We start from the raw sequence: 24,130 nt of genomic DNA on the forward strand, positions 1-24,130 counted from the left end.
AAATTGTCCTGTCAGGATCCAATCTGACTATACCACAGCTGTGACCTATATCAATCACCAAGGGGGCAGGAGAAGTTGTGCGGCCCAGAGAAAGGTAAATCATATTCTTTCTTGGGAAAACAACATTCCTTGCCTATCAGCAATTTTCATTCCAGGGATAGAGAATTGGCAGGCAGACTACTTGAGTCGCCAACAATTGTTCCTGGGAGAATGGTCGACATCTTTCCGTCAATATGCCTAAAATGGAGAGTTAAGGATCTGTTTGTGTTCAGGTGCAACAAGAAGAACGTCAACTTCGTGTCAAGAACAAGGGATCCAATGGCATACGAAATAGATGCCTTGGTCTTTCCATGGGATCAGTTTTTCACTGATCTATGCGTTCCTTCCTGTTCTGCTGCTTCCGCGCCTTATCACAGGATTGAGGGAAGAAGGTGATTCTTGTGGCCCCAGTGTTGCCCAGGAGATCCTGGTGTGAATCCAGGGATTGGCACTCCAGGAAATATGTCATAGGTAGGATCCTTGATTTCCTACAGATGGGATTAGAAATTAAGCTAGTCTTGAGAACTATTAAAGGCCAGATATTGGCCTTATCAGTGTTTTTTTTTTTTTCAACGACCACTTGCTTCACACTCCCTGGCTCGTAACTTTATTCAGGGGTAATGCAGATTAATCCTCCAGTTCGGTCACCCCTGAACCCATGGGACTTAAATGTAGTCCTGTCGGCTTTACAGAAGCAGCCTTTGAGCCAATACAGGATATTCCCTTGATCCTCTTCATGAAGAAAAATAATTTTCTTGGTTGCTGTCATGGATCTGCCACCTAGGGGTTAAAATAGTGCAGACTAATTTCAGTGATTGGTAACAGGCTGCCCTATTTAAACACCTCAGCAGCACTGTGTCTTTGCTGTCTGGTCTGCAGCTCATACCTGTTCCAGTGACTGCCTGTTCCTGTGATCCGATCTGTTTCCTGTGTTTGACCCGGCTTGTTTGACTACGATTTGATCTTTGCTATCCTGACCTTGGCCTGCCTTGTAACCACGCTCTGCTCTACACTGCTTGATATCCTGTTGCCGAACTTTGCCTGTATCCTGACCATTCTCTGCCTGTCGTCTATATCTACATCTGATCACCTGTTACCAAACCCAGCTTGTCTGACTACGTATTCAGTGTCTCCCCAGCTTTCCAGCCTGCTTCCTGTTTCCTGCTGCACCAGCTGAACTGACAAGACCAAAAACAAACCAGGCACCCATACACCGCCAGGCTCTTTTGGCCACTGTTCCAACATCGGTGGCCCTTGAGCCGGGGTTGTACGAGACAGCCTTCCCACTGCACGTCAGGCTCATCCGGCAGGTACGTAACACCGGGCTCCACCACCAGATACCTAACAGTGACACTGTACAGATTTCCGGGTAACAGTCGCAGCGGTCGTCGGACATTCTTGAGGTTTTTCCCTAGTGTCAGGGGGCTTGTAGGCAGAAGTGACACTGTACAGATGTCCGGGTAACAGTCGCGGCATTTGGACGTTCTTGAGGCGTTTCTGTAGTGTCAGGGAGCTTGTAGGCAGAAGTGACACTGTACAGAACTGCTGCTAGGCCGAGGTCAGTTACAAACCGCAGGGTGTTGTGGGATATGTAGTTTTAGGACACTCCACTAGACGTATGGGCGGTGTTCCTTCTGTGGGCGAGTGCTACTGCTTTCTATCTAATCTTGCAATGTCCATGACAGGGACACAATCTGAACCCAGCACAGGAATAAAAACAACTATTGTGCCGAATATCTCTTGAAGAAAGTCAGTCACATAAACATTGAAATCCAGGTTAACAGTGTGAAAGATCTGATTAAAGCTGAACAGGGCAAACTGAGATTGAATGGTAGTGGGTACCTGAGGCTGGCTAACTGTCTCGGCGAGCTCTCCAGAGCCTCGGCGAGTTTGTGGGGCTGCCCTCCTGATAGTGAGTGCGGGGACCGGTAAGGTGTCTGGGGGCAGATGGAGACCTTCGCCTATGGTACAAGGAATCTTACGCCTCCATAGGTTCTTCTTGAGGTGCTTTGCTTGTCACTGAGCAGCAAAACTCAGGCTTCCGCAGAAGTGTGGGATATCCTCTGGTATTCTCAGGAGAGCCATGCGGCCCTGGGTGGAGGCAGAAAGGCAAAACGGGAATTTCCATTTATATTGAATACCTTTCGTACGAAGGACATCCAGCAAGGGCTTCAGATCACGCCGATGTTGTAAGGCGATTCCTGAGAGGTCTTGATAGATTTGAAGTGCTCTCCCCTCATGGAGTATTTGAGGCCTGCTTCTAGCTTGTCTTAGAATTTCCTCCTTCTATTATGCAGCAAATGATATCCCTCGGGGGATCCGTCTCCTTTCCCTTGGGACGTAAGGCCCAGTGGATCCTTTCCATGTTAATGGGCATATGAAATGGTCTATTAAGCATACCATGGAATATTCCAGTCACAGTGGGGATTATTTGATCTCCCTCGATGGTCTCTGGCAGGCCTCTGACTCTGAGATTATGGCGCTGACCTCTGTTGTTGAGGTCTTCCAGATGGCGCCAAGTTCCCTCTGTCGGTATGAAGCATTTCAGGAATGTTATGACCCCATCCCCTGTTTGTTCGTGGTGGGAACGGGAGCGGGAGGCAGAAGAATTCCGTGATGCAGACCCCATGATTTGGAGGTGTTCAGGGACAATGTTACCTCAGATTCCAGTCAGCTTTTCCTTGTGGCGGCAGGAGCTCAGGGATTAAGCATCCATCTTCCTGCTAGGTCAGGCCACGCCCCCCTGGCCCTATTTTCATGGTCCTCTAATTTAGATTGGAGTATTACATTTTCTTCTTTTAAATTCTGCATTTCAGTCATGTTGTCTTGTGTGTTCAGTTCTATTTCATCTATTTTTAGCTCCAAACAGCAGTGCGATTACCTAGCTCTCTGATCTCTTTGGTGAGGCCGCTAGTTATCTGTTCAGAGATCTGCTTTAATGCCTTGTGGAACATTTTCTCAAACTGATGCAAAAGTACTGGGGATGCTGTGGATATATGTGAGGGATTATGTGAAGGAGTTAGTTAAGTTTCTGAATCAGCAGGGGAGATTAGCTGGGTTGCTTTTTTCCTGTGGGAATGCACGGAGGCAGTGAATGTGGCGGGAGCTGCCGCCATTTTAGCCCCGGTATGTCCTTTGTGAGGAGAATTTTTGACTTGCCATGGTTTCCTCCAAACACCATTATGGTGGCTTAAAATTATATCTGCCTGTTTCCTGGTACAAGGGGGTACTGAAGGATAAGTTTTTATCCTGCTATGTCCCTTATGAAGGCAGCTTTTTCCCTCAGCGGAGTGGAGCTCTAGATCTCCATGTCTGTCCTGCTAGACTCTGCCTGCAACCCCTGTAATTGGATTTTTTTAAATGCAGTAATGTTACTATGTATATAATTTAGAAGTTTAAATACATTTTTTTTTCAAAAAAAAAAAATCAGTAGTGAGTAACTCTATTTATCCCTCCCAGGGATCTACTTGTTAGGTCTGGTGGAGGAGCTGCTCCCCATGGTGGCAGAGGGAACGCTGATTGGCCTTCTATTTATTTTACTCCAGGAAGGCTATTACTGGAAACAGGAAGTTAATGGTACATTACCTTTATAAAGAGATACATACCTGCATAGGGGTTGACAAAATAAAAGTATGATAAAGTCTGCTTCAAATGATTAGCAGAACCCTCCATGTCTTTCGATTCATGAGTGACGAAGAAAGACCACCAGTCAATTTGCTTCTACTGCCAATCTGATATACGGGTGGATGCTGGGTACCTGGATTCTTTTTGGTTATATAATGTGATGCCATGCTTATACTTCTCTTTATTTGTACACGAGCCACAGCTATACTATTGGAGTTATTTGTTGTTCACTCATGACAGCTCACAGCTACCTCGGAACACTTGTTTACTTACATTTTGCCCCTGCATGAGCTAAGTACTTGAGAATGTTAGTGTTGTTTTACTCTCTTTGTATTTTTCTGAAACATTCATAAAAAGATGTTTAAAAAAAAAACTTAGCTTTAATATGCAAGTAAGCACTCCTGAAATTCAGCAAGAATTGTTTATATTAGGGAATATTAACTGCTACAAGATCTATTATGACCATTATCAACTTTCCTTGATGAGTTCTCATCAAGAACCCTGTACCCTACTTTGTGTCTTCAGAAATTCCCACAATCCTTCTCAGTGATTTCAACATCCCTGCTAATACAAACACTCCGGATACTTCTAAACTTCTTAGTCTAACCTCTTCATTTGACCTGAAGCAATGGGTACAGGCTTCTACTCATTCTGACTGCAACACCCTTGACCTTGTATTCTCCTACCTATGCGCTCCATGCAACTTCTCAAATAGTCCTTCTCTTCTCTCCGACCTTCACCTTATTCGTTTCTCTCTCTCCCTGTCTTCCAACACCTTTCCCTTCAATCGCCTAACCATCACCCGTAGAAGCTTTCGCAACTTTAACTCTTCTCTCCTCTATTCTGCTGCTGACCACCCCTATGACAAAATCTCTCCCCTGTCCTGCCCCAACCAAGCCACTTCTATATACAAGAAATCCCTGTCCTCCACCCTGGACAAGCTCGCTCCCATCACCACACGCAGAATCAGGCCTCGACCCCTACAACCCTGGCAACAACAACCCTGGCAAACAGATGACACTAGAATTCTCAAAAACGTAGTCGCGCTCTTGAGTGTCTGTGGCACAAGACTAAGTCTCTCAAAGACTTCAACCAATACAAATCTGCCCTCTAAAAATACTACTCTTTCCTCCACACTGCCAAGCAGTCCTATTTTACAACTCTTATTAACACTTTCTCGTCCAGTCCCCGTAAACTTTTCTCTACCTTCAACTCTCTACTCTGTCCTCCACCGCCTCCACCCTCTGACTCAATCACTTCCCAGGAGATTGCTAATCACTTCAAAAACAAGATCGATACAATCCGTGATGAAATCTCCACTCTACAGGTGTCTCCCCCAGTTAAGACCCCACTACAACAGGTACTCCCAACGCTCCCCTTATTCAAAACTGCTACTACAGACGAAGTTGCTAAACTCATTTCTAACGCCCACCTAACCACCTTCCCCCTGGATCCTATTCCTTCTCAAACACTATGGTCTCCGTCTGACTCTATCCTACACTCTCTAACTCACATCTTCAATCTCTCCCTCACCTCTGGCCTTTTCCCCAATGCTCTAAAACATGTGCTGGTCACCCTCATACTTAAAAAGCAATCCTTGGACCCTACCAATCTTAACAGCCTACACCCTATCTCCTTGCTCCCCTTTTCCTCTAAACTCCTTGAACACCTGGTTTACAACCAACTATCTCATTAAAAACAACCTTCTTGATCTCCTTCAATCTGGATTTCGCCCTCAACACTCAACAGAAACTTCTCTTTTAAAACTCACAAATGACCTACTAACTGCAAAAACCAACGGACACTATTCTGTATTCCTACTTCTGGACCTTTCAGCTGCCTTTGACATGGTTGACCACCCTCTCCTCCTCAAAAAACTTTACTCCCTCGGTCTCCGTGACTGTGCTCTTCAGTGGCTCTCATCCTATCTATCCCAACGCACCTTCAGTGTCACTTACAATTCTACTTCCTCCTCTCCTCTTCCCTTCTCTGTCGGAGTCCCCCAAGGTTCTGTTCTTGGACCTATTCTATTTTCAATCTACACCTCTTCCCTGGGTCAGCTGATAGCCAATCACGGCTTTCAATATCATTTCTATGCTGACGACACACAAATCTATCTCTCCATCCCTCAACTCACCCCATCAGTCTCCTCACCCATCACCAACTTACTAACAGACATATCTATATGGATGTCACAACACTTCCTCAAACTCAACTTCTCCAAAACCGAACTTATAATATTTCCTCCCCCACGTGCCTCTTCCCCTGACTTCTCTGTCAAGAGTAGTGGCACAACCATCCACCCATCCCCCCATGTCAGTGTGCTAGGTGTTATCCTGGACTCTGAACTCTCCTTTGAGCCCCACATCCAGTCAATTTCCAAAGCTCAACCTCAACCTCCGAAACATCTCTAAACTACGTCCCTTTCTAACCAATGAAACCACAAAGCTCCTGATTGACTCCCTGGTTATCTCTCGCCTTGACTACTGCAACTCCCTCCTCATTTGCTCACCTTTAAATAGACTATCCCCCCTTCAGTCCATCATGAATGCTGCTGCCAGACTCATGCACCTTACAAACCGCACAGTGTCTGCTACCCCTCTCTGCCAATCCCTCCATTGGCTGCCACTTGCCCAACGAATTAAATTCAAAATACTAACACTTACTTACAAAGCCATCCACAACTCTGCCCCCAGCTACATCACTAGCAGAGTCTCAAAATACCAACCGAATCGCCCACTTCGTTCCTCCTAAGACCTTCTGCTCTCTAGCTCCCTCATCACCTCCTCCCATATCCTCCTCCAGGACTTCTCCTGAGCCTCGCCCATCCTCTGGCACTCACTACCCCAATCTGTCAGAATGTCTCCAAATGTATCCACTTTTGGGCGATCCCTGAAAACTTTCCTCTTCAGAGAAGCCTATCCTGCCTCCATCTAACAACTGCACTATTTTCTCCATTAGCTCATCCCCCACAGCTATTACCCTTTTGTATAGCTTGACCCTCCCTCCTAGATTGTAAGCTCTAACGAGCAGGGCCCTCTGACTCCCCCTGTCTTGAATTGTATTTTATTGTAATGTCTACCCTAATGTACTAAAGCGCTGCGTAAACTGTCAGCGCTATATAAATTATGGGGAACACCCTAAGATGGGCAGGAACACAAGAGGAACACTTATAATTTGAGTGCTCAGGAAGAGCCAGCAACTGGAGGAAGTGTTCATGGCGAGGCTTTCAAAGCAGAAGATGTCATCTGGGTACATTTCACACAATTTACTTGGTAATTCACAGTTATAAGTGCTGGGAGCAAATTTGAGAGAAAATATCTTTATTAGATAAACAAGTGTAGCGCTGATGGTTTTGCCTATTAATGTACTGTTAATATTCTATGATTAAAGTCTATGGACAACCCTATAGCTTAGTATATGGCGCCATCTAGCGGCCAAATACAGATAGTGGACTCGATGACTTTTGTTTTCAGAGCATTGAACTAAATAAAGGAAGTGACTTCTTATTTACTTTGATATTTGACCTACCTTCCAGAATGCCAGGGGACCTACCCATGGACACCCTCTCTTGCACCGCATGCTGGGTAGGACATAAAAGGACCCCGAGCGGCCATCTTAGGTCTCTTGGGAACGTATGGCCTGCCTGTGAGGATTTGTGAGGAGGGCTCCCGGAGGAAGCGGCCTATTGCCCTTGCAGAGCACAGCCCTCCTCAATTGTGTGAGTGACCTGAAGTGCCAGAGACACAGTGATCGGATTGGGAAGATCCAGAGACACTCGTTTGAGCATCGGAAGACCAGGTCCCCCTATCTGAACGGAACGGAGTGACAAAGCCGGCTGACATAGAAGCAATCTGCAAACAATGGACCAGAGCTACCATACCAAGCTTCCGATAAAGTTGGTTGAGCGTGTTGCGGCCCACAGTTTACTAAACTTTGCACCTAGTCAGACTTATATACAGGCCTCGCTGGGATCCATAGTCTCATGGAGGAGGAGTATAGCAACTGACACTAGGCAGGCATAAGGCCTACTTTCTATTGCATCTCAAGTATTGTATTATAATTACGGAAGCAACACTAGGATCATCCTTAACTCAACTTTAATTACTTTAACCCTTGGATTACAAATTATAAGGAATTATCATTGCTAGAGAAGACAAGAAGGTTAAAGACTGACTACTTTAAGTGAGATCTCACACATAGCTATAAAAAGTAGGGGGAGCTCCCTTGTAACTATATTGTTTATAATTGTTATATCAAAAGTCATTGTTCTGTCATTCTATGTTGGATGACAGCACAATTATTGTAGCCACCTGTTTGCCAATACTTATAGTAAAATATACTTTGGTTAAGTACCCCGTTGTGTGGAGTATTGTTTTCTCCCAACAGGTGGAGCCAGTGGATCCTGAGAGGACAATACAGGTATATTGTGTTATATGATATTGTACTGTATTGTATTGCACCACAGCTGTGTCAAGGGGACTGAGTCAAGTTAGTGGGGTTTATTAGCAGAGCTCAGACCCAAATCATACAAGCAGCTCTTTTGGTGTTCAGTGCTACACAAGTTTAATATTACTTTGATTTATTTTTATAAATGATGCCAGCTATAGTTATTGAATAGTTTAAAAAAAATAGTATCTAATTGTTTATCTCTTTTACAGACATACCTATTACGATGAAGCACACTGGTGAAATAATTCAGGAACATGCTAATTTAATGGAAAACTCTGTTGCTGATGTGATAGAGGAGAAGTTGGACCAAACTTTTTCAACTGCTTAGAATGTATGTAAATCTTTCTCTGTTCAATAAGCATAAAATACCATTCAATCCTGTCAGAAATCTCGTGAACATATAACTTGCCATGCTCTGACTGTTATCACCTTGTTCCTAGTTCTCTGTGTGGACTACAGAACACCTCTCTCCATGTTTTGGCAGAAAGTAGGCATGGGGTAGGTGTTCTGTAGTTCAATCCTTGGGTAACATTGCTGCCTCCTCCATTGATACAGTACAATGAGTAGACATCACCCTAGGACAGGAAGTGTGTTACTGACAGTATCGGCTAAAACGAAAATAAAGGGAAAAGAAAAAAAAACAAATGCAACCATCACGTCTAAGGGCAGATAAGGTGCAATGTATGACATTTCTGTTCTTGGGTTCAGATCCAATTTAATGTTCTTTGACTTCAATCCCGTAAGTTACGTATCCAATGTAGGTGAATCCCAGGTAGAAAGTCACATTTTCATCCCCATGAGGAACTGATGAATAGTTTAGAGGCAAGACTTCAATCTTTCCTTTTCCGAAAGGGCCCTTTGTGTAGACTTTTCTATTCTCTGTCCATCCATTGACTTTCTTTAGCTTGTCCTGAATTAGTTTTCTATCTTTTGGGTCACTGTCAAAGCGGAAGGTACGTTCATTTAATGGATGGTTTAGAAGTCTTTCAACGGCACCTCTGAAAATGAACTTCTGGAGGCCAGTGCCCTTCCCGAGGAAGAAGAGCACGTTTGTTCTTTTCTTACGGACGGGGACGTCCTTAATTCTTTTATGGTGGAGCCGTTTTGCTGTTTCCATTACAGACTTCAGAACATTGCCTTTTTTTGCATATTGTGTGGTTAGGAAGTCTTCATCTGGCCAGTAAAGCATGAAAATAAGAAAGTAGGCACTTGCAGGAAATGTTATTCGTTCATTCAGAAACCGTTGGCTTATCTCCAGCAATTTCTTGAAATCAAAATGTTTGTCTGGCTGGACACTCCCTAGAGCAATATGGCACATTATGAGGCTGATGAGCTCACCATCATCCAGTCTGTCTTCAGATATGTCTGTTGGGTAGCATTTGATGATCTTCTCCAATGCTAAAACTGGGGGTTCACCTTTTGAATTGGATAGCAATGACAGAATGGTTGCTACACTGCTGCCTCCTAGGCTATAAATTGCCATCTTCCTGACAAATGGATTTTCTTCAGCTGATGCAGAATGGCCTGCCTGGCCTACAGAGCTAAAACAATCAGCAAAACTTTTGGTCTGCTTAACTAACCAATTCCTGACAGGATCTTTATTCCTGTTTGTTGATTCAGAAACATCAATTTTATCACCCTGAAAGCAGCCGACATCTTCTGAAATCCACTCTAGAGTGTTGTACATATTTTGGTACAAACTTTTTAAACGACCATGTAGATTTGCCCAGGAGTCCTTTATCTCTTCTGGAATGTATTTTACATTGATAAGATATTCCACCAATTCTGCCTTGTCTTTCTTTATGTTTTCAAATAATGTTAGTAGCAGCTCTAGCAGGCTGCATCCAGTATCTACTTCTCCCATATATCCGGAGTTATTGATTGTATCTTTCTCATTATTTGCAGCTCTTTGTGCTGCTCTAAAGCATTCCATGGATTTAAGGCCAAGCTCAATCAGGCTGATTTCATCTACTGAGCTTGGGTTCTTCTTATATTTGTCATGGTTTACGGTAAACAGTTCCTTGTAGAGGCGTCCTTCAGTGTCCAATATATAAGAGTCATCCGGCAGCTTTGCTTTGGCAGTTCCCACCCATTTCTGTGCTTCTTCAAATTTAGAATTTTTATAATGAAGTCTGGCAAGTTGTTGTGCAAAATGTGCATCTTTATCAAATTGCTCATAGGCAACATGTAGAAGTTCAATGGCCTTCTCAGTGTCTCTTTCCTCCTTACATACATGTTCTATTAGTGGCGAAAAGGTACTATCTACATCATCGCCGCGACTTTTCTTGTGTCGCCGGAAAAACAAGTCTTTTATAAATTTCACAAATTCTTGTTTTGCAAATCTGTGGTTGAGAGCAGCAGATTCATTGAGTAGTTCCAGGGCAATTTTACTCTGAGGGTATGAGCGGATGGAATATTGATTTAAAATTTCCCCTGCGATTAGAGGATGTAAAATGCGAATGGCAGAAATGAATGTTGATTCCTCCCTTAGTTCCATGATCAGCGCTTGCTCACTTAACCTATTGAGATCATGATTTTGGCTCAGTCTGTAGTCTTGAGTAACATAAGACCGAATTCCCAGAAAGACTTCACAGTGGGAAAGGGAGATATAAGAATTTTCAACATAATGATTTAGTAAGGTAACATATCTGATCAGACGAGTCACTGGTGAAGTGTGGTCCAGATCTTCCATCACATTCTTCACAAAGTCTTCCAGGTACTTCTTATTGAACTCTTGACTCATTAAAACAAAAGTAATGATCATATCATGAGAAGGAAAATTTTCATTGAGTTCTTCAGCTTTTCCTTTGAACAGCAGCTTCTCATTATCTTTGAGCTTGTGGGTGATGGCAACTGTGTCGATAGGCGAGGCTGAACAAGACTTTTCTGGTGCATTTGAACGTTTACAGGTCAAGAGGATAAAGCAAGTCTTTGCACGTCTCACTTTTTTATGAACCATGGCTTCTCGTAAACTGTGCTTTAATTCATCAATGTACTCTTCGGGACAGTCTTCCAGAAGAAGGAGAACTGGCAAACAATTTTTAGTGTCCCTTTCTTCATACTCTCTGAGCTCCACCGCATGTTCCCACACCTTTGTAGTTTGGTATCTTGAGTTCACTATGGCACAACGTAGGTTGTTTTTGTTTTTCCAGAGGATCTGCCGGGCCACTGTACTCCCCCCACTGCCCGGCTGGTGAAAAATTTTGATTTGGGCTACAGGAAGTTTCACAGTGTCTTCATTTAAGATGCCATTCAGCATGCCCTCAACTTCTTTACAAGCATTGCGCTCAATGAATGCCCCACATTTCTTCTGCTCAGCCAGCCACAAATGTTTCCAGCTAATTTTTCCTCCTCGATAGAATTCACTTTCAAGTTTCTTGGGGTCTATGGCCTTAAGGTTGGTGTTTTCACACTCATTTACACACAAGATGTTTAGGGAGTTCATTTTTTCTTCTTTAGGTGTTGTAAGAAAACAAACTCCTTTTGTAGAGACGGGTAACTTTCTGTTGAAGTTCTTTTCTGGAATCATGTCTTGAACTGTAGCATCAACATGGCTGAGCTTCATGCCAACAACACTTCTTTGGTCAAGTTCTGTTCTATTGCATGTTGCTTGTGCCAAGTCAGCCCATTGTGTGTAATATTCTTCACACTCTGTGATACAAGTGATGTACTCCATACCACTCAATTCCTCATAAAATTCCATCAAGGCCTTAACAATGGGCTTTTCCACAGGGGAAAACAGCATGAAGAGCACGATGAAGGATCCTCTCTTAATATTATCACAGATTAAAGAAACTGCCTTCTTAAAGTGCTTCATTTTGTCTTTGATCCAACATTGCTCATCACATGGTAAATCTTCTCCATCAAAACTCTTCCGTCCATTACAAAATATCCAGCTTGTTTGCTTGAAGAGCCCCAGATTATTAATAATGTCATCCAGGTTCTTCCCATACTCACTGGCATAGCTCTTTAAGGAGAATATATTTGACAGATGGTAATCTTTACATTTGGAGTGTAGCCCACTAATGTCAGACTCTGAATCAAAATCAAAAGCACACAAGATTTTCAAGTATTTCAAAAAGGTTAAATGTTGCAGTTGGTGTTTCTCGCACTGGTTTGTGATGAGTACATATTGCAGTGTGTCATCGAAGTACTGTTTGCCATTTGTTAGCAGGACAGATACTTTTCTACCTAGATTTTCATATCTGTGTGCTTCAGGAACATTGGCCTCCTCAGCTTCCTTTCTCCTCTTATCTGCTTCCTTTAGCCTTAGGTTTAATGCATTAATTTCCTCTATTTTAACTGACTGCGATTTTGTCCCCGCTCTCTCATATATAGTTTTCCTTTCGTAAAAAGTCTTATTCTTATGCTCATCAAACTTTGGCAAACTTACTTGAAAAATTTTCCTCTCTACACTGATGAATAGAGGCTCAATATCTACCTCCACCACAAACTTTTTCTCTTCCGACTCCGCATCAACAACCTCAATAAATTCAGGGCAGCGAATACACATTGCTGCAGCTGCATATTCACTGACTTCGGGAAAGCATTTATCCAAATCATTCAATAAATCTGCATACCAGTCTTTATTTCTAATTGGAATACCAACGATCTGTCCATGTGTGAAGCCTTTGTCTTCCACACTGTCCATGATGCCAAAGTGTATGGTTCCATTAGTTCTCATGTTCAGACAGGCCGCAGCAAATCGAAAGGTCTCATATCGTAGTTTTGCTAGAAGTCTTGGCCTATCCAAGTCTGCGGCGATGGCAAATGATTTGTACTCATGACAAGGAGTGATCAGATTGGTGATGCCCGTCTCAGGGGGAAGTACTTGGTTTTTCACATATTTGAAGTTTGTATCATACTTATCAAAGGGTCGGAAATTGCTCAGTGTTAAAAGTGTTACATCTTTCAGCATCTGGACTGGTCTGATGTTCTCTTTTGAACTGATGCTCCTTTCAGAACCTTTTGTCACAATTAGGTTTTTATCTCCAGAACTCATTGTTTCTTGGTGCTCTTCAGGAATGTTGATGCTTAATTTCTGAGGTAATTGGTCCTTTTCAAAAACAATTTTTGTAGAACTTATTTGTGTTTTTGTGAGTTTCTCCTCTATACTCCAATTTTCCCCTGTGAGACTTTTCTCTTCTGAACACGATCTTCCCTGGTTTTGTTGTGGTTTGTCTTCTGATTTGCCACTAGCTGTGCTTTTTAAATGTTGCCCATCCTTCTGCTTTTGGTTTGGGGTCTCATGGTTGTTTTTGGACTTTTTGTTGAGATTTTTCTGACCTTGTTTGTCCACTTGGTTTGGTTTATTTCTGGTGGTGGCACTTTCCTGAAATTCTTTGGGCTTAATGTTGTCACTGTTGCTGGTCACAGGAGAAGGTGACTTGTTTTCTGAGGTTGGACTGTTAATGTTTTGTTGAGGTTTGCCTTCTGAAGACACATTTCTTTCACTTAAGCCAGCTACAAATTGGTCTTTTGTATCTGTTTGGCCTTTAATTTTTGGAGGTTGATCCGATTTTTTTCCAGGTGGCTGACATGGTTGTACAGATAAACTTGTAGAACAAGGATTCTGCTTTTTGGGTTTATCTTCTGTGGTTATATTTTCTTTGTGTTTCCTTGATGTATCTGATTGAGAGGCATTCTGATTTTTTGGTGACTTGTCCTTTGAAATCTCTTTATTCTCCAATGAATTTTTATAGGGCGGCTTGTTTTTATTTTCGCAAGTGTTACACTTCTCCGTTATGCTCTGTATGTGAGGTACAATACTCTTTTCTGAAGTTGTCTCCCCTCCCTCGCCTCGTTGACCTTCCTTTGTCTGACGTGGTTTTGTATTCGCACTGGAGTTCGTATTTTTCTTCATGATCTCCTCCGTTCTTTCTTCTGAATTAGAACTTTTTTCAGATTGCTTTCCCCTGGGTTTTACGTTGAGACTGGACATTCCTGCCTGATGTATTGTATTGGTTTGTTGTGTTTGCTTCTTGTTTTTTGTGATATTGGACTGGGTATCTCTAAGTATTTCTTGTACAATGCCACCATTTTTTCCAGGTGGCTGACATGGTTGTGCAGATAAACTTGTAGAACAAGAATTCTGCTTTTTGGGTTTATCTTCTGTGGTTATATTTTCTTTGTGTGTCCTTGATGTATCTGATTGAGAGGCATTCTGATTTTTTTGTGACTTGTCCTTAAAAATCTCTTTATTCTCCAATGAATTTTCAGTGGGTGGCTTCTTTTTATTTTCAGAAGTGTTCATTTTCTCTGTGGAGCTCTGTATGTGAGGTACAATACTCTTCCCTGAAGTCGTCTCCTCTCCCTCTCCTGGTTGACCTTCCTTTGTCTCATGTGGTTTTGTATTAGCACCAGAGTTCATATTTATTTTCACAATCTCCCCAGGTCTTTCTTCTTCACTAGGATTTTTTTCAGTCTGCCTTTCCACATGTTTATTTACTTCTGGACTGGACATTGCTGGAGATGATATATCCTCCTTCTGAGTATTTGTATTGGTCTGATGTGTTTTCTCTTTGCTTTTTGTGGGATCGGACTGGGTGTCTCTAGGTTTTTCTTGCCCATCTCTCTTGTGTTTGGAAGATGATGGACTTGTGCCTGGGGGATTGATGGAGAGTCTCCCAGGTTCCTGGAGATGTTTGTCCTCTCCCTTTGGTGGTTTTCTTTGGATCTCTTTTTCTAAAAGTTCATCTCTTTTCTTGAGTAAAAGTTGTATTTGAAGATATTTCAGTCCCATTTTTTCTAGATGATGTTCACTGAGGATTTTTAGCACTGCTCCTGTGGCTTCTTCTTCATGAAGTTTAGTGATATATTCCTTTTTCAATCCAATTGAAGCCAACCAGCTGCTGACATCATTCTCAGTCCAACTTTCCAGCGGCTTGTCACCTTAATTAAAAAATACAATCATTGAAAACTCTGAACTTGAGTATTGTATACTACTGTAACCATATAATACAACCTACCCAGACTCATGATGGCGTCTTCTTATACCATACATATCTGAAAGAGAGAGGAAAACATGTCAGAAGCCACATTTGGGAGATCGGTGTATAATATCTGTATGATATCTGTCAGGAATTGGTTTGCTTGCTGGTGGCAACTGTGGCTCCCAGACCTATAGGCTGCATCTCCGGTGTCCCTCATCGGAGTCCCTCAGCAACCAGAAGCTCATGGAAATCAGTTATCACCCGATGCTCATTGCAGAAAGAGTGTTTACCCACTTAAGAAACAACGCACAATGATATACATCGACAAAATGGCACAGCTGGGCAGATAGACGCACCTGTACGCCCCCTTTAAGATGCAGCATTGTGGGTGTCGAGCTCCGTGAAACCGACCACCACGGACTCGTTCGCCGCGGGGATACCCGCGATCGTCTTACGGAGAGGAAGAACGTCGAGATGCTCATGTAAACAAGCATTTCCCCGTTCTTCCTAGTGACAGGACACTGATCACAACTCCCTGTAATTGGGAGTGGTGATCAGTGTCGTGTCACAGATAGCCCACCCCCCCACAATTAGAACACTCCCTAGGACACACTTAACCCCTTCAGCACCCCCTACTGGTTACCCCCTCCACTGGCAGTGTCATTTTTACAGTAATCAGTGCATTTTTATAGCACTGATTGCTGTATCAATGACAATGGTCCCAAAACGGTGTCAATAGTGTCTAATGTGTCCGCCATAATGTCGCAGTCACGATAAAAATCGCTGATCACCGCCATTACTAGTAAAAAAATAATTAATAATAAAAATGCCATACATCTATCCCCTATTTTGTAGACGCTATAACTTTTGCGCAAACCAATCAATAATTGCTTATTGCACTTTTTTTATACCAAAAATATATAGAAGAATACGTATCGGCCTAAACTGAGGGAGAAAATGTTTTTATTTATTTTTTGGGGATATTTATTATAGAAAAAAGTAAAAAATAATACGTTTTTTTCAAAATTGTCGCTTTATTTCTGTTTATAGCCTAAAAAATAAAAAACACATCAAAATACCACCAAAAGAAATCTCTGTTTGTGGAAAAAAAAAGGACGTCAATTTTGTTTGGGAGCCACGTCGCATGACCGCGCAATTGTCAGTTAAAGTAGCGCAGTGCCCAATCGCAAAAAGTGCTCTGGTGTTTGGCCAGCCAAATGGTCCGGGGCTGAAGTGGTTAAAGCAAAGCTCTGGACTCCTTAAAAAAAAAAAAGAAAGTTGGCAGCTACAAATACTGTGCAAATACTGCAGCTGCTGGATTTAATTAATAAGGACACTTACCTGTCCACAAATCCAGCGGTGTCCTCACCTGAGCCTATTTTTCAATTAGCTCTCAGGTGCTGCCACCGCCATCTTGGCTAAGGGAAATCGGCAGAAAAGCCCCTACTGTGCATGTGCGGAGCGTGCTGCACATTGTGAATGGCCCAGCGGTGGGGGAAGGAGGAGGGGGGGCAAACTTCCAGCTGAGTTTGCTGCAACAAACTTAGCTGGAAGTGGGAGCAGGCTTCGGTAAAAACCAAGTACCCGCTCCACCCGAAAGGTGCCAAATGTGGCAGTGGAGGGGGGAGGAGGCAAACAAGCGGAGCATCCCGTTTTGGATGGAGCTCCGCTTTAAGCTCGGCCTGTTCTATACCCCTTTGCCTGGGTGTCTTTCCATGTGCCTCTGACCTGGGTTCCTGCATCCTAGTCCTGATTCCTTACCCATCTGCCTGTTCTTATTCCTGTCTACCCTCCCTCTGTCCTGGCTTGCTCCTTCTGTCTGATCTACTGTGTATGACCCTGCCTCTAACACTGACTACGCTTCTTATAACCCGCTGTCTGTAAATATTTGGTTTAGGTAGTTGTTCATTGTTTGGTTACTCACTTATTTGATTTTCATGTTTTGGTTTATGCAGTTCTGGTATATTGGACACATATCGGATATATATAAGTGCGTATATAGGGAAGGGAATATTGCCCCCAAATACTGAAGGAGTGGGCCTGTTACAATGTATTCCTCTTGCTCGTTCCCTAGTTGATCAATGCAGGATGTTTGGTGAAGTTCAGCCATTAATTCAGGATTGTGTGGAGTTGGATTTGTCCAGCATTACTAAAGGCAGTGATGATCCTTCCCCCCCCCCCCCTTCAATATGGCTCAGAATCTCTGGTGTGGTTATTGGAGGATGATTGAGCTTATTTCTGTAGCAAGGTCCCAGGCCTCCTCTAGTCTAATGAGAACCTGTGGGTTGTGAGGTATAGTGGGTGTAATGCAAGTTAGATTCATGGGCGCCAGACACTTCATGAATGCAAAGACATTTTATTTCTCTTAAAAAGAACTTTGGGAGAGAGGGTTAGGGCCAGGACACCCTTAGGTAGTTGCAACGTTAATTGGCAGACTCTGAGACTTCTACAGGAGGACAGCCATGCAGGGAAAGGCATCCAGCAAGACGCCACATCTGCACATTCAGGAATGCTGTCTCCTATGGCAACAGTCTTTAACAGTTTCTAACACAAAGTGTAACAGTTCCGTCACTTCCACTGCAATCACTTCTTGTAGTTCTTCAGCCCACTGAGCCCCTGGTCTCTCTCACTAGACTAGTTGATTCACTGTCACTGAAACCCCTGAGCTCCTCCAATCTTCACTTTAGTATCTTCCTCAAGCGTCACCCCCGCCTCTCTGCTGGGTCCCTAGATTGGCACTCCAGATGCTCCTCAAGTTTCACCCCTGCTATCCTGCTCGGCCCCTGGCTTGACACATAAGACTGCTCTGCAAGCATCACCTCCTGTGACCGGGTCCCTGGCTTGACACCTGCTGAAGTTTCCTGATTCTTCACTGTCCCTGGTTGGTGAGGATGCTGATCTGGTACTTGCTTCAGATACCCACTGTGGTCCCTGGTAATAAGGTGCCTTACTGACAACAGCTTCCCCTCAGACAACACACGTCCACCCAGACCACCGTCCAGAGGGCTCAATAACCCAATCACTTGACTCCGCCTGAATATATGGGCTCTCCCAGCAGGCCAAGGGATTCAAGAAAACCCCTGCCCATTGGCTGAGATACCCTTGGACCTTGGATAACGCTGGTGCCGGGCAAGGGAAGCTTATATGGCGGGCAGACTCTTCTTGAGTACAGGGGTCCGTCACATTGGTGACAAGTGGTGGGATTGTGCTTCATTACCGTGAACACATCCAACCCACCACCAGGATCCAAGGTCTGGATAGCAGAAGAGGAGAGGTGCAGATACCAGCCGCCATGGAAGAGGAATTCGAAAGTTTTGAAATTACTTTTGAAATGAACGGACTTGCTCACACACGGAGTAAAGTCCGTTCATTTTGAACGTGGCTCCAGGTAGACGGGGCTAACAAAGGAAGTCAATGTCGCCGCCTCCATCGGCGAGATCGACACCTTGCTAGCCTCGTCACCTGGTATGAATTTAAAGGGGAAGCCCTACCCTGAAAAAACGATGTGGGGGCCCCCCCCAAAGTCCATACCAGACCCTTATCCGAGCACGCAGCCTGGGCGGTCGGGAAAGGGGGTGGGGATGAGCGAGCGCCCCCCCCTTCCTGAGCTGTACCAGGCTGCGTGCCCTCAACATGGGGGGATGCTTTGGGGAAGGGGGGACCTGCGGCCCTCCCACCCCAAAGTACCTTGTCCCCATGTTGATGAGGACAAAGGCCTCTTCTCAACAACCCTGGCCATTGGTTGTTGGGGTCTGCGGGCGGGGGGCTTATCAGACTATTATCAGTGCCCACCTGCCCCCTGCCAGTTCCACCTAAATAATAAAAAAAGTGCCCCCCCATCAGTACCACCCATCATTGCCCACAGTGCCACCCATCAGTACCCACAGTGCACCCAGTGCCACCTATCAGTGCCCACAATCTGCCTCAACAACAGTGCTGCACCCCAGTGCCACATATCTGTGCCCATCAGTGTCATCTACCAGTGCCGCCCATCAGTGCCCAGCAGTGCCACCTATCAGAGCCACCTATAAGTGCCCATCAGTCAGTGGTACCTATCAGTGCCCCTTAGTGCCACCCATCCGTGCCATCTTATCTTTGCCCATCAGTGCCGCCTTATCTGTGCCCATCAGTACTGCCTTATCTGTGCCTATCGGTGCCACCTTATCTGTGCCTATTAGTTCCGCCTTAACTGTGCCTATCAGTGCCCATCAGTGCAGCCTCATCAGTGCATTTCAATGAAGGAGAAAAATGACCTGTTTGCAAAGTTTTATAACAAACTATTAAACATGATTTTTTATTTTGCATCTTTTTTTGTTTGTTTAGCAAAAAATAAAACTCTGAGCTGTAATTAAATACCACCAAAAGAAAGCTCTATTTGTGGGAAAAAAATGATAAAAATGTCATTTGGGTACAGTGTTGTATGACCGCGTAATTGTCATTCAAAGTGCATCAGCGCTGAAAGCTGAAAATTGGTCTGGGCAGGAGGGGGGTTTAAGTGCCCAGTAAGCAAGTGGTTAAGTATGTCTCTCAGGTGCAATTTCCCATTGTTAATTGAGTCACCTATTGTTTCTGTCTATCTGATCATCTCTTGGAGATGTGACTAATATTGTGTCCACTTTACCTTGTTAGAGAACTATTGTGGGATGTTATACCTCAATGTTGATTAGCTTACCGTTTAATTAGACTGATGTTTATGTTGGCTGTTCCTTAGCTATGTTTATTATCTTACTGTTTGCATAATGTGATCAAACTGATCTGATTTTGCATGGTATAAATTCTGTGTGAATTTACAATAAAGAGTTCCAGTTTGCACCTAAGCTAGTGTCGCCTAGATCTTGGGTATTCAGCTATAACACCCGATTCTTTAGTCCACACTGGAGGAAGCTGTATCTTGACAGAGGCACACAAACTGGGTGCTAGACATTCCCTCCACTGACCTCCATTCAGTGTCCTCCACCCCTCTCTACCAATCCCTCCACTGACCTCCATTCAGTGTCCTCCACCCCTCTCTACCAATCCCTCCACTGACCTCCATTCAGTGTCCTCCACCCCTCTCTACCAATCCCTCCACTGACCTCCATTCAGTGTCCTCCACCCCTCTCTACCAATCCCTCCACTGGTCTCCATTCAGTGTCCTCCACCCCCCTCTACCAATCCCTCCACTGACCTCCATTCAGTGTCCTCCACCCCTCTCTACCAATCCCTCCACTGGTCTCCATTCAGTGTCCTCCATCCCTCTCTACCAATCCCTCCACTGACCTCCATTCAGTGTCCTCCACCCCTCTCTACCAATCCCTCCACTGACCTCCATTCAGTGTCCTCTACCCCTCTCTACCAATCCCTCCACTGACCTCCATTCAGTGTCCTCCACCCCTCTCTACCAATCCCTCCACTGGCCTCCATTCAGTGTCCTCCACCCCTCTCTACCAATCCCTCCACTGGTCTCCATTCAGTGTCCTCCACCCCTCTCTACCAATCCCTCCACTGGTCTCCATTCAGTGTCCTCCACCCCTCTCTACCAATCCCTCCACTGACCTCCATTCAGTGTCCTCCACCCCTCTCTACCAATCCCTCCACTGACCTCCATTCAGTGTCCTCCACCCCTCTCTACCAATCCCTCCACTGGTCTCCATTCAGTGTCCTCCACCCCCCTCTACCAATCCCTCCACTGACCTCCATTCAGTGTCCTCCACCCCTCTCTACCAATCCCTCCACTGACCTCCATTCAGTGTCCTCCACCCCTCTCTACCAATCCCTCCACTGACCTCCATTCAGTGTCCTCCACCCCTCTCTACCAATCCCTCCACTGACCTCCATTCAGTGTCCTCCACCCCTCTCTACCAATCCCTCCACTGGTCTCCATTCAGTGTCCTCCACCCCTCTCTACCGATCCCTCCACTGACCTCCATTCAGTGTCCTCCACCCCTCTCTACCAATCCCTCCACTGACCTCCATTCAGTGTCCTCCACCCCTCTCTACCAATCCCTCCACTGGTCTCCATTCAGTGTCCTCCACCCCTCTCTACCAATCCCTCCACTGACCTCCATTCAGTGTCCTCCACCCCTCTCTACCAATCCCTCCACTGACCTCCATTCAGTGTCCTCCACCCCTCTCTACCAATCCCTCCACTGACCTCCATTCAGTGTCCTCCACCCCTCTCCACCAATCCCTCCACTGACCTCCATTCAGTGTCCTCCACCCCTCTCTACCAATCCCTCCACTGACCTCCATTCAGTGTCCTCCACCCCTCTCTGCCAATCCCTCCACTGACCTCCATTCAGTGTCCTCCACCCCTCTCTACCAATCCCTCCACTGACCTCCATTCAGTGTCCTCCACCCCTCTCTACCAATCCCTCCACTGACCTCCATTCAGTGTCCTCCACCCCTCTCCACCAATCCCTCCACTGACCTCCATTCAGTGTCCTCCACCCCTCTCTACCAATCCCTCCACTGGTCTCCATTCAGTGTCCTCCACCCCTCTCTACCAATCCCTCCACTGATCTCCACTCAGTGTCCTTCGCCCCTCTCTACCAATCCCTCCACTGACCTCCATTCAGTATCCTCCACCCCTCTCTACCAATCCCTCCACTGGTCTCCATTCAGTGTCCTCCACCCCTCTCTACCAATCCCTCCACTGACCTCCATTCAGTGTCCTCCACCCCTCTCTACCAATCCCTCCACTGGTCTCCATTCAGTGTCCTCCACCCCTCTCTACCAATCCCTCCACTGATCTCCACTCAGTGTCCTCCACCCCTCTCTACCAATCCCTCCACTGACCTCCATTCAGTGTCCTCCACCCCTCTCTACCAATCCCTCCACTGGTCTCCATTCAGTGTCCTCCATCCCTCTCTACCAATCCCTCCACTGACCTCCATTCAGTGTCCTCCACCCCTCTCTACCAATCCCTCCACTGACCTCCATTCAGTGTCCTCTACCCCTCTCTACCAATCCCTCCACTGACCTCCATTCAGTGTCCTCCACCCCTCTCTACCAATCCCTCCACTGGCCTCCATTCAGTGTCCTCCACCCCTCTCTACCAATCCCTCCACTGGTCTCCATTCAGTGTCCTCCACCCCTCTCTACCAATCCCTCCACTGGTCTCCATTCAGTGTCCTCCACCCCTCTCTACCAATCCCTCCACTGACCTCCATTCAGTGTCCTCCACCCCTCTCTACCAATCCCTCCACTGACCTCCATTCAGTGTCCTCCACCCCTCTCCACCAATCCCTCCACTGGTCTCCATTCAGTGTCCTCCACCCCTCTCTACCAATCCCTCCACTGACCTCCATTCAGTGTCCTCCACCCCTCTCTACCAATCCCTCCACTGACCTCCATTCAGTGTCCTCCACCCCTCTCTACCAATCCCTCCACTGGCCTCCATTCAGTGTCCTCCACCCTTCTCTACCAATCCCTCCACTGGTCTCCATTCAGTGTCCTCCACCCCTCTCTACCAATCCCTCCACTGGTCTCCATTCAGTGTCCTCCACCCCTCTCTACCAATCCCTCCACTGACCTCCATTCAGTGTCCTCCACCCCTCTCTACCAATCCCTCCACTGACCTCCATTCAGTGTCCTCCACCCCTCTCCACCAATCCCTCCACTGGTCTCCATTCAGTGTCCTCCACCCCTCTCTACCAATCCCTCCACTGATCTCCACTCAGTGTCCTCCACCCCTCTCTACCAATCCCTCCACTGACCTCCATTCAGTGTCCTCCACCCCTCTCTACCAATCCCTCCACTGGTCTCCATTCAGTGTCCTCCACCCCTCTCTACCAATCCCTCCACTGGTCTCCATTCAGTGTCCTCCACCCCTCTCTACCAATCCCTCCACTGACCTCCATTCAGTGTCCTCCACCCCTCTCTGCCAATCCCTCCACTGATCTCCACTCAGTGTCCTCCACCCCTCTCTACCAATCCCTCCACTGGTCTCCATTCAGTGTCCTCCACCCCTCTCTACCAATCCCTCCACTGACCTCCATTCAGTGTCCTCCACCCCTCTCTACCAATCCCTCCACTGGTCTCCATTCAGTGTCCTCCACCCCTCTCTACCAATCCCTCCACTGATCTCCACTCAGTGTCCTCCACCCCTCTCTGCCAATCCCTCCACTGACCTCCATTCAGTGTCCTCTACCCCTCTCTACCAATCCCTCCACTGACCTCCATTCAGTGTCCTCCACCCCTCTCTACCAATCCCTCCACTGGCCTCCGTTCAGTGTCCTCCACCCCTCTCTACCAATCCCTCCACTGGTCTCCATTCAGTGTCCTCCACCCCTCTCTACCAATCCCTCCACTGGTCTCCATTCAGTGTCCTCCACCCCTCTCTGCCAATCCCCCCACTGGTCTCCATTCAGTGTCCTCCACCCCTCTCTACCAATCCCTCCACTGGCCTCCATTCAGTGTCCTCCACCCCTCTCTACCAATCCCTCCACTGGTCTCCATTCAGTGTCCTCCACCCCTCTCTGCCAATCCCCCCACTGGTCTCCATTCAGTGTCCTCCACCCCTCTCTACCAATCCCTCCACTGACCTCCATTCAGTGTCCTCCACCCCTCTCTACCAATCCCTCCACTGGTCTCCATTCAGTGTCCTCCACCCCTCTCTGCCAATCCCCCCACTGGTCTCCATTCAGTGTCCTCCACCCCTCTCTACCAATCCCTCCACTGGCCTCCGTTCAGTGTCCTCCACCCCTCTCTACCAATCCCTCCACTGACCTCCATTCAGTGTCCTCCACCCCTCTCTACCAATCCCTCCACTGACCTCCATTCAGTGTCCTCCACCCCTCTCTACCAATCCCTCCACTGGTCTCCATTCAGTGTCCTCCACCCCTCTCTGCCAATCCCCCCACTGGTCTCCATTCAGTGTCCTCCACCCCTCTCTACCAATCCCTCCACTGGCCTCCGTTCAGTGTCTTCCACCCCTCTCTACCAATCCCTCCACTGACCTCCATTCAGTGTCCTCCACCCCTCTCTACCAATCCCTCCACTGTCCTCCATTCAGTGTCCTCCACCCCTCTCTACCAATCCCTCCACTGACCTCCATTCAGTGTCCTCCACCCCTCTCTGCCAATCCCCCCACTGGTCTCCAT

General features: G+C 46.1%; 1 protein-coding gene across 1 annotated transcript in view; it reads right to left on the bottom strand.

Moving 5' to 3' along the window:
• Positions 1-3,962: 3,962 nt before the first annotated feature.
• The window catches only part of LOC143936245 (sterile alpha motif domain-containing protein 9-like), a 30,784-nt gene continuing 10,616 nt past the window's right edge, over positions 3,963-24,130 (bottom strand). Inside the window, exons 2-3 of the mRNA XM_077460671.1 lie at positions 15,084-15,120; positions 3,963-15,006 (exon numbers count right to left, since the gene is read on the bottom strand). Coding sequence (XP_077316797.1) covers positions 8,831-15,006; positions 15,084-15,093 — 6,186 coding nt within the window. The 5' untranslated portion in view covers positions 15,094-15,120 and the 3' untranslated portion in view covers positions 3,963-8,830. The remainder of the gene's footprint in view (positions 15,007-15,083; positions 15,121-24,130) is intronic.

Source organism: Lithobates pipiens, unplaced genomic scaffold (assembly GCF_037356315.1).
Source record: "Lithobates pipiens isolate NorthernLeopardFrog02 unplaced genomic scaffold, aLitPip1_a1.2 Scaffold_28, whole genome shotgun sequence".
Taxonomy (NCBI): domain Eukaryota; kingdom Metazoa; phylum Chordata; class Amphibia; order Anura; family Ranidae; genus Lithobates; species Lithobates pipiens.